The 12,309-nt window shown below is 33.8% G+C and overlaps 1 protein-coding gene across 1 annotated transcript; it reads left to right on the top strand.

Moving 5' to 3' along the window:
- Positions 1 to 897: 897 nt before the first annotated feature.
- On the top strand, positions 898 to 8,857 carry LOC128242133 (uncharacterized). The gene is made up of 7 exons (XM_052959185.1): positions 898 to 998; positions 2,118 to 2,196; positions 6,094 to 6,218; positions 6,754 to 7,078; positions 7,297 to 7,339; positions 7,571 to 7,690; positions 7,784 to 8,857. The coding sequence occupies exons 4-7, from the start codon at positions 6,797 to 6,799 to the stop codon at positions 8,197 to 8,199; spliced, it is 861 nt and encodes a 286-aa protein (XP_052815145.1). The 5' UTR covers positions 898 to 998; positions 2,118 to 2,196; positions 6,094 to 6,218; positions 6,754 to 6,796; the 3' UTR covers positions 8,200 to 8,857.
- Positions 8,858 to 12,309: the final 3,452 nt, after the last annotated feature.

Here is a 12,309-nt window from a genome sequence, read left to right on the forward strand (position 1 = left end):
GGCCAAAAACGACAATGAAGACACACAGACACACAGACACACGACACAAACATTTTAACATCACACAAATATAAGCAACAAAAACAAACCATACCCTCATAAAATTACCTTACTGTTGAAAGATTGGGTTACCGGCTAGGAACGGTTAGTGTAACAATAATTCACTTGCACTCGAGGAGTCTACTGGTTGCTTAAACTAGTTCTCAAACAGTGCTCAAATTAGATAATTTTCTTGAGCTTGTGTTTGGGACTAGGACTTAAAAAATGCATTCTAAAATGTAAATTAGATCATTGCTAGTTTTCCTGATGATAAAACATGAGTAGATTATGGATAAACTATACAAATATAATTAATGCAGTCAATGTCATAATTTATGCTTTGTTGGTACATATTCTACATCAAAATTTCAGTCTTCATTCTCAAACTCAGATTAATTGAGAGTGTCCGTGAGTAGTTCATGTCATTATTCGATAATATTCGATGTTGGTTATTCAAATAGAAAATACTGCAATGGATAATGAGTTTCAATTTACCTTAGTATTAATAATGTTTAAGAACCGTCCGAATTTTTGCGTGAAACAGTTTAGCCGAAAGACAATTTTAACTCAGTATATTGTCCTAATTATAATGCACCTTAACCGCATCATGACTTCCATATTCTTTTTTGATATTCATGTAACCTACTGAACACGAATTGACTTAACACCTGCATAGTTGCTATGGTGAAACATAACGCATGGAGATATGCCCATCAATCAATGAATATACCCATTCATTTGTGTCAAGGTCTTTCAAATGTTATCAATAAAGGATCAAGGTAGTTTAGAACGCCACAATTGTAAATCAATATCGCCTATCTAGGCCAAGCAGATCAAAGTACTACTGCATGTTTATAATCACGACACAAAGACAGCTGGATATAGTTTTTGAAAGTTGGAGTACTTGCTGTTTATGGCTTTGTGGATTTGAAAGGTGGAATATCGAACATCTCTATTTTGTAAGTTTCTTCATCATTTCAAATCAGTTGCACAACTAAAAGGGATTACACAGTATTGAATTAAGTTTATTGCTATTTTCTCGTTGCACAATTACGACAAGTAAACTAGTTCGCACATTGCTTCAGCACGAAACTTCTACATACAAATGATATGGTATGCTTGCATTATATTTCTGCGTTCGAGTGTAAATATGAACAAAGGCGATGCGTCTGTTGGCTTCAGGCATTATTTCCGGTGTAAGATTAAATTTTGACGCGGATGAATAGTGTCCCTTATATTCGTCAACGAATGACGGATCAATTTTTAACGTTGAAAACTGATCGACCATCGTATGTTCGTAATGGATGCCTGTTATACAGATATTAGAGTGAGCCCTTGAAATCATAATAAATTATATAATCGAACTTTATTGATTATATTAATACTACATTTGTGGGTTATTTATAACACGCAATATGGTAACTTTCAATTAATACCAATATTGAATACGACCTAACTTGTACTCGAGTCATTTTTATACGTTGAAAACTGATCTGATAGTTGCATGAAAGTGATTTAATACCATACAGTTCAGTTCATTGACATATTTTGAGTTGTAAGTTATATTCTATTGGGGAGAAGGTATGCCACAAGATGCAGAAAATTGTTTTGCCAATGGCCATAACGAAGCAATTGAACTCCAAAACTATTGTCAAAGGAAGTTTTGTTTTTTGTTGAAATTAGTGAGTGAAAATGAACATTGTTTCAAAAGCAACTCAGCAATGCCTTCATCATTGTCTGAACCATTTACAGTATCTGTTTTGTTGCAAAATTGGAATCATTCTCTATTTTTGCATTGTGAAATTATTAATACAACGAGAGCAAAAAAAAGAGAGTCCACTCTATATAATAATAAATAAAATATTAAAAACTCAAATGCGTTGTTCTTGAAATTGGTAACATTGGTGAAATTGTGTATGTGCGTGCGTGCGTATGTGTGTACGTGCGTGCGTGCGTGTGTGCGTGCGTGCGTGCGCGTGCTTGCGTGCGTGCGTGCGAGCGTGTGTTTGTGTTTGTTTATTGTATATTACTTGATGTTTAAGGTAAAATATTTCCATTTAATTCCATTATATTTTCAGGGTGGATCGCCATACACTGGATACAGTAGCTCTAGCGAGACGAAATCAACACAAAATGGCAAATCTATGCGTCCAACAAGTACAATTTTACTGCTAATTGTTAATCTCTTATGATAATAGTTTTATTGATTGCAATTTTCAGATGTTTTAACCAACCAGGAAACATGCGAGTCCCAGATTCGATTATAATCAGAATGATTCGATTTTGAAACGAAACAGCTCGCAAAAAAATGTTCAATATACCTCTGATTAAGGTTGAACAGTACAATAACACAAACGTTTAAACTGTACGAATTAGTTATATGCCGAATTGTGTCTGTGAAAAATTGTTCCTTATTACGATACACCCTTGATATGTTCGCATTATATGGACTGGGCATAACATTTTTGTGGATTGGGTATATCCATTTACTAATAAATATTGTACTGGGAATAGATGTTTACTGATTGTGTCATATTTGTATAAACTTATAATATTAAAAGCATAAACATATTTAACGATAATTTAATTTTATGAGCTAGAAGTCTATTAAAAATAAACGTCATTATTTAAATGAATCGTATAATATATGATTTATTTTAATATCAAGTATTTAATGCCTCAAATAGGGGCACATATGAATAACTATTTTGTTTTAAGACTGTTGGCGCTGGCCGCAAATCGAAATCAGGTTTCGTCAGATCTACTTTTTGACATAACATGTTAATCAGTTATTATCAATTATTGCGCTGGCACTACAGAATGGGACGTATGGTGTTATGCGGTTTAAAATAGTCCAAACGATTTATTTAAATACATTCATAAGATTGCAGCGTGAATGTGAATTTGAAAACAAGACAAATAATCTTAAATAAGTATTGTTGAGGAACTGAGAGGATATGATAATTATACATAATTACTTTGAAGAAATGTGTTGACTTAAAGACGCTACCTTTTACAATAGAAAAACTTACTCATCCAATATTGGATTCCTCTTAACTTATTTTACACAAACAAAAAAATTGCAAGATAAAAGCAATGTTCATACATTTTTCATCCTAGTACATAGGTTTATCACTTAGTTGATAATTGATTAATAGACAAATAACTTTACATCACCATTTCTTTGGTAATGACAGCAACATATCTGTTATGACCTATATCCTAGTACATAGCTTTATTACTAAAAAATACAAAAAAATGCATCACTTTTTTTAGGTTATGACAGGAACATATCGGTTGTGACCATACAGTTTGGGACCACTAAGGATATTTTTAATTTGAATTTCATTGTTGTTTCTTACAGCAACGAAATCCAACATGTACGAGAATACATAAAACATGATAACCACGTGCACTAGTAAATATTATACACTTTATCGCATCTATAGATGAAGTAAAATCTATACAGGTTATTTGGAAAAAACAGCAACAAAAAACTGTCGTCACAATGACAGTGCACATGGAATTTATAGTTCGTGCCTAGTGAGAGGGGGAATTATTTGCATTTGGCGTAGTTTAAAATCCTTTTAGATAATGTTTTAATCGAGTGTTTTTTTTATCATGTATCATTCAAACAGGGCAAATGGTGACAAGACCTTTAGAGATGGCCAGTAAAGTGAATCTGTAGTACTATTTTATACGTAAAGCATTTGCAGGGCCTTCAATTTCACATCGTCAGCGTGATATTGTGTCACCATTCTGTTTTGCTAATTGGTTAATAACCGGACAAAGCATTACAAAGCACTGTGGTACATATACCTTCTGTAACTTGTAATCTTTTAATCTTTAACTATGAATAGTTATAGAGCGCATGTCAATGCCACAACTATCCCCACTGCATAGAAAGGTTATATTCCATACAGAATCTACGTTAAATACGTTAAATATATATACTCAGTACATTATCACTGCAAAATTAAAGGAGATATTATCATAAATAACTAAAAAGATCTTTCTAATAGAGAAACTTGACAACATATAAATAAACTCCGCGCCCGTGAGCATCACAGTTGTGTTGATGTATGTAGACCTTGACATGTCTTTACTCAATAATCTGATACTTTGTGTCTTACTTTGATCATTTTTAATAAAAACAGGTAAAGCCCTTATCGCCCCTGTAAAAATAACATTGTTTACGTCTCACTGTGGCTTCTGTATCCGATGTACGGTGTTCCACCGTGATTATTGGTTAGAACGTTCAAAATATACGATACCAGTTTTATAAACTATGCCTTGATAGTGAGTTTGAATGAACCTTCCTAACAAGCATTTTTGCTATTCGTATTGAAATGTATGAGACCATTCGACCTATCCGTAAAATGGTTTGTTTCAAGTATAAAACTGTTACAACCTTATAGTCCTTATTACAAATGCACTATTGATTTAACATTATACAAACAATGAAACCGTTTGTTGGACATTTGGAAGTCAATTTAGCGCTTACGTATTTGCTATATTTGAAATAAGTGCATGCGAATTTTCTCATTATATCACGCCATTGAAATCCAATTTACATGGCTATATAAACCGTATAACCTAGTTCTTTTTACAAAACCTATGCGAATTGACAAATAGGTCGATTAGTTATATATCTTTTCTGAAAATCGGATTGCGTAATGGTTATCGAATATCTATAGTTTAAAAGGTTAGCCTCGTGTGGTAACAAATTGACGTTAACTAGGTTAATTAACCAGACTGAGTGCTACATGTATTTCAATAGTTTTAAGCGCTTTGGAATATATGCGTATAGATACCTATGATTTGGCATGATTGTATATTTTTGCGCTTGAATGTAAAATGCATATTATGAAGCTGGCACAGTTTTTCATAACTATTATCTTTTAAAAGTTTTTTTTTCTGATAGGCTAAACACACAGAATTATATTAATGTAAAGAACTATTTCTTAAACATTTCAAAAACAGACAACCCTAAAATATCATGACACTTTTGACAATCGAAAAAGTAGGGTTTCCTTATTCATTTTAAATGCGATCCAATTAATTTAGGAACATTCTTTTCTATAAGTGTTCATCGTATTTTAAACTCTTACATCAGAATGTCATACATGCAAATTGTTTTTTAAGGTGCGTTTATATATTTTTAACGTCTGTGTTTTAGCATTGTATCAGCAAGGAGTGTTATCAACGATTTTCATCAGAATTTTATTATTTGGAACAACTTCTTTCTTCTAAGCAATTGATTTGATGAACAGATTTTGCGATTGCTTACAATTGGTATTGCACTGTTATATGATACAAATGGAATAAAAAAGAAGTGCACGTTGGCTGTGCATGCCGGAGATGTGCAGACGGACAACATACCGGTTTTAATACGCTGGAAAACTTACATATTATCGGACGAGAACAAAACTTCGATAAAAAATCACGCGAAGTTATTTTGTCATTTTGATCCATCTCTGTTTGCTCTGATCTAGACAACGAACCAAACAGCGAATGTAATCAAAACGTTTTCTAACTGATATTATAATCATATTTCACTGATAAACTTCATCTATAGTGGAAATAATAACGTACAAACCCAATTTTACATTCACAAGGCAAGGGCCCAAAAGACACTGAACGAGAGACAAATAATGTGAAAACATCATTATAGCCTTCGCATCAATAAATGATGGTATTGCCGCATTGGAAACATGAGTTCACTTAAATTTTAAACCAGTTTAAATGTGTCAAACCTTACAGTTGTTCCAACATTTATGAATAAGTACAACGCAATTTAAAATATAAACCTCGTCGGACCAAGCATCCACTTTTCTAATTAAAGCAATGAAGACTCAAGAAAAACGAATACTATTAACTGTTGAAGTCATTTCGATAACTCAACGACCTATTCATTCGGATAACCCGGTTCAATTTACAGGCTATCAATTAATTTTCTTATACATTTCAGTGTACATAGACAAAGTCCAGATTAAAAAATGCCATTTCTAGATTTTCAAGTATATAACATCCTTACATTTCCTTAAATTTCAGCTCAAAGCCAATTGATTGTAACACCGATTAAAAAGATAATCGTATGCAGAGAAAATTGCAAAGGAAATTAACCCTGCCAGACACAAGTTCTGCCTGCCGGTCCGAAGCCCCCCCAAAAGGTGACGGTAAGTATATTTACTGATTTAAAAAAATGTATTTTTGCAAATAAAAAGAACGTTTTTGTTTCTGTAGATTTTTATGTATCATAGGAAACAGATGTATTTTTTGTATCTATATTAAGGCTTTCATTTCATGATCGTAAATATTTACTATTAAAACATGTATTCATATTGTATTCATAAAATAACATATGCGTAACCGTGTTTTGTTGTGAGTAAGAACAAAACACCAACTGAATAAGCACGTGTGGATATGGTTCAACATAAAGGACAGCAAAACACGTTAACGCAGCTATAATATCAGCATGATATATGCTAATAATTTGATCGCTGGAACAATATTAGAAGTATGTATGTTTTAAAACTTTGAATGCTACACTAAATTTTCAAGATGTAGGCAGACAGTGACAATGTAGGCAGACAGAGACAATGTAGGTAGACAGAGACAATGTAGGCAGACAGTGACAATGTAGGCAGACAGTGACAATGTTCGTAGACAGAGATAATGTAGGCAGTGTCGTTTTTTTATGTTCTCTTTCAGGATTTCCTACAGTATACAATAATTCACAAAGCCTTATCGAACAATGAGTGACGCGTGCATATTAAAGCGAAAAAAGGCGCCTGCTATAATTTGTGTGATCTTAAATATGCTTCTGACGTTTAATTTCCTGCTGCTTATAACAATATGGGCGGTTGTCAGAGCATCTTTAAGTAATCCCCAAGCAAGCGCAATGTGCATTCCTTGCGACAAAACGACGCCGAATACTTTCTCAGGACCAAAGATTGATCATTCCGCTATCAAAATGGGAGAAGATGGGATATGCTGTGGACCTGTCGAAAGCATTGCACAGATTTTGTTTCGAAAGGTGAATAATAATGATATATGAACATATATATTTTTACCACATCCTATTTTAAACCTAAGAGAATGAAATTTGTTTCGCCTGAAATCTTAAAACTAGCTTTAGCTTTATATGTCGATAGACATTTCTAGTTAATTGTTTAGTGGCGCATCTTATGAACAATAATTGTGTCTAGTTGGACAACGATGGTTGTTAAAATATTATCTTCATTTCCGCACTAGGATGTGGTTGAGCAGTACTACGAATATAGGAAAAACAGTGCAAGTAAGTATTCGTCTAACAAATGAATAAGGTGAATGAGCCCCCCCCCCCCTCGAACAGAAAGTGATGTCAATTTGAAATCTCGTGCCATAAAGAAAATAAGCAATACTACATTTGTGGAATAAGATTAACACATCGTCCGCTGATACACATCTTTTAAAAGCGATATATTAACAACAATAGATTGTTTCATATGATTTATTTACTGAACTTCATTATAATTACAAACTTTAGGTCTGCTTGATATATTAGACGATTCGGTAATTGCTGACTGTCAAAGGGAAACAAGCAACAAACAGCCCATGTCGAAAATTGTCGGAATCGTAGAGTTCAAACCTAGCTACATAGTTAACGGTAAGTTTAAACACTTTACAATATGTAGGAATTGTTCAATACTTGTAGTAGCATCTATCACTGATAAGATATTACATTCTTCTTTAATTGAAGGTCATTACAAAGTCCTGTGGAATAAGAACGGCCGAACGTTTTCTGCGAACAATTGCGTCCACTTGGAACTAGAAGGAGAAATATTTATCCGACAGCCTGGCTACTACATTGTTTCTTCGCAACTAAATCTTAGACGACAAAATGAGACTGGAACATATAGAAATGAAACCAGTCCAACGATCTTCAGTCATCATGTAGATCTTCTTTCACACAAGAATGGCACCACTGGTATACTGATGCAAACCAGGAAATCAATTCAAAGAAACGACGGTTACGATACAAGTTTTCTTTCTGCGGTTTTCAAGCTAAACAAGCATGATAGGCTCTCAGTGTCTGTGTCGAATCCTAAATATTTAGAGATTAACAACCCCAACGATCATTTTCTGGTTTATTACACCTATGATCTGCCATACTAAAATACGGCTTATCTTTATCAATACATTATTTTGAGACCTGTGTAACGTGCCTTTAATTTGACGAACTCAAATTGTAAAGTCTGACTGAACTAAATGCATACATAAATGAAATCAAAGAAGAAAATGTCTTACTTAATAGTACGAAAACATCTTGGGGTACATATCAACAATATTATTTACCTGGTACATGGAAATAACTAATGTTTGCAATTCGTTATATTTTGGACTATCTCTTCTAAGACTTTATTCAATTTTCTAAATGTTGGTGAATATATTTTACAATTCAAATAAAATCTTCTTTTGATTATAGTCGTCCCGTATAACGGCAGCCATGAATGCTTTTTGTTAACTTGTATATTTTATGACTGTTTTGTTAAAACTTATTGCTTGTTTTTATTACTTTTTTGTTATTATATTTTTGTTATAACTTATTAGTTCAAACGTCTTAAATCAATAACGCGTTTCATTTAATTAACTTTTCAGTAGCAATAAGCTAGCGAGATGAAAGCAATGTTCATATATCATATATATATATCGTATTTTAACCTTGAATAACTATTAATGTAAGTTCACTACTAAATATATATATATATATATATATAATGTATTCAATACGTCGTAGTTGTGGCAAACAGAAACCCATGACTGTATTTCTAAATCGAAGTAGGTATCACTAGCTGATCCGAGATATCTGTTTTTGAAAAATAAAGGTCAGTGTATTTAATGATTATGCATACTATCATTTATATTCCAAGGTGTTTTCATCATTGAATAGCAGAATAATTAACTTATTTTAAACGCTGAACTCAAACTCTGTTTCAAGCATTGGAATGGAACAAAACATTAGACGACTTATAAAGTGTTTGCATAAAGGACGGAGAAGTTGTCAATTAATTATAATGAAAGAACCGATATTCTTTTCCATTATTAGCGCCTGCTTTTAATTGACAGTTTACATACAAGCCTCGTGAGACACACTTTGAAGGGCATACATTTGCCGCATGTATTGAAATATACTATTGAAAACGTATAATAAAACCTACCTTTTTGTGCACAGATTGTTCTAAAGACTGTGTTCTCGATTTCGGCTCTGGTAATTTATACCTGTTTGAGAAATTGAGTTACAACCAAAGCAAAATTCAGCGGTCTTTATTTGCTTTATCTCATCTTTAGTTCATGGAATACGCTTGGTTGTCCTTGATGATGATGATGATGAGCAGAGTGCTAATCTATTGCAAGATTAAACAGACAATACAAGCGGTCTTCTACTCCTACAAAAAACATTGTGTTTACAAATAATTATCTTTTTTCACGTTTTCAGACATGTTGCTTCTCAAATTTACTTAACAATGCATGTGTTTGTTTCTTCCGATAAGCAATTTTGATATTGTTTTTTTTGGATTTTGACATAGCCAATGTCATAGCGTCCTCCTCCAGTATTATTTTACTTTAGGACATGAAATATGTATTACATTTTCATTATATTTGAATATAATACAACTATACATATCGAATAAAAGGTGCACTTAAATATAATAAAGTACTGATTATTTCATTCCTCTATATCTGGAGGTAATAAAAAATATAATTAAGGGTATCATTGTTGACGTAATAGATTCAAGATTGGAAAAAGGCTACAGACTGAATTGTTTGTGAAGTTGTACATAAACGTTAAACGTTAAACGTGTTTATTTGATTAAACGCCTATTTTTATACATAATATTCAATGGCGTTGTACAATACATGCATACTCTATAAATCCAACATAATATTTGAACATATTTTGATATAAGACAATATAAAGCAGTTAAACAATAATATATTAAAACTTGCAACATTCATTAGATTGTAATTGACTAAAGTAGTAATATATGTACATAAAGTAAAAACATAATTGGTCAAAGCAACCGATAAAAAATGAAAAATAAACAAACTCTAAGACTCTAAAAAATCAAATATAATATCAGACATTTCTTATCGGAGTCGGTTTTAAAACAAGTCATAAAACTGTGTAAAATAGTGAGTTTTGAGGTTTTTCTTGAACACATCAATAGACACTGACTGCTTGATATACAATGGCAGACTATTCCATAGTTTTGGTCCGATTGTGCAAAAACTTCTATCATTAAACCTTGTTCTCTTGTTAAATGGTACATCATACTTGATACCAGGGTCACTAGCTGATCTTAATCCTTGTCTACGACTTACACTCTCAGACAATAACTCAGTCAAATAAGCAGGAGCCCTACCAGTGCCACAGTTGAACATAACTGTCAATATCTTGAAGTTGATTCTAGCCTTTATTGGCAGCCAGTGCAGATCAAAGAGAGCTTGCTTGGCCCCGTCATAATTGCCTCGGTTAAGAGATAACTAGGGCAGGATATTAGATACCTTGTGAATCTGGCATATCCTAGTTCACCTGTAGATGTAAGGCAAACCTTTGCAAAAGAGCAGTTCAGATCAACCAGCCTGAATGATGTTGTGAAACCAGCTATATTTGATAGCACGGGAGCATGGACGGATTTCAAAGCACATTTTGGGGCATGTTTTAAGTTCAACTAATGGTCTAAAGAGCAGAAAGGATTGTACCTTTTGGTATCATTAACAAGCACGCCTTTGAAGGCACAGGTTATGAGTGGCGAATCAAAGTTTGTCCTTTTGCATGGCGATGATTTCAGGGGATTTTTGTTTCGATTTAAAAAGTGAGTCTCCCATGGCGTTCTTGTTCTTATTGGGTCAGTCCGAGAAAAGGTATTGAAACTGGGGGTTTTCTGGTTGTCAGAAAAGAGCCTTTTTTCTTTTTACATTTGACAACCCCCATCTGTATTGTACACACAGTTAAAAGGCCTTATCTGTGTTTTGGTTAAAGTGATACAAAGTCATTTTTTTCTTTCATTTTCAGATACTAAACTACATGTTTATCACAGTGCAATACAAAACATTGTAGAAGTAATGACAGGCTTTGAAAGACGAGTGTACGTTCTTTAACTTTAGGATAGGTAAGGAAAATAGTATATTTTAATCAAATTGGAGACCAGCCACAAATTATACGGGCGTTAATCGGTGCATGGCTTTTACTACGACATACCGCTAGCATGAACACTATTCTCGCAAATTAAGATATGTGTTACAAGTCAAAACACTTATGTTATTTCAGGTGAAAAAACGTACTCGATAGCGCCACCACTACTCGACAACTCCATCACTAGAGCAACAGCGCCACAACTTTTATTATTATGTGCATATTTCCTTTTTAAGGAGTGCTTATTAGTTTTATTGTGTTCCGGCGTAAGTACTTAACATAACAGTTATATTTACATACGCAATAATGTTTAACGGTGTATGTAAGCAACGAGGTATACTTGAAATGCTAGCAGATCTTACAATATGTACAAGTCGGAGGACATTATTGAAAAAAAAATCGTAGCCAGTCTGCAGTTAAACTGTTCTTACACGTTACCACATTCTCCGATTTACGAAATATGTCCGTTTAATAAATATATCAAATGGAATATAAATTATTCTCACGCGAGTAGATGTGAATAGAGCGCACCACGGAATAGTCGACAGCTCATTTTCTTTGCACCATCGTTAAGTGGTGTAGTTGGCGTTTAGTGGCCGTGTATTACTTATAGAATAATACATGGTTGACCATGGCTTTTGGTTGGTAATTGCCCCAGTGGAAGGATTCATTTCAGGACCGCTCACATGTCATACGTGTATAAAACGACATGCCGACTCAACACGGTTACTTTACGGACCTTCCCGGAGCCAACAAGGTCTCTACACTGACCTTCCCGGACAATCCCGCATTGAAAAATCATCTCGGATGGTCCCGGACGGTCAAAGATCACAACAACAGTTGTTAACAGTTTAAAATTGTCGTGGTGGTATCACGGACTATCCATGACTATCCTGTACGATACCGGGCTGCCCAGGAATGTCCCGTACTGTCCATGGTCAACAGTGACCCACCACAGATCCAACACGGATCTGGGCGGTAGTTGGGACTGGAGCTTTACTGACTGATGTGTTAAATCGCCTACGACAAATTTATCTTTCGTTGTTATGCGTATTTTTCAATTCGAAATATACTGTTGTCTACCCATT

This window comes from Mya arenaria, chromosome 8 (genome assembly GCF_026914265.1).
Source record: "Mya arenaria isolate MELC-2E11 chromosome 8, ASM2691426v1".
In the NCBI taxonomy this organism is placed as follows: domain Eukaryota; kingdom Metazoa; phylum Mollusca; class Bivalvia; order Myida; family Myidae; genus Mya; species Mya arenaria.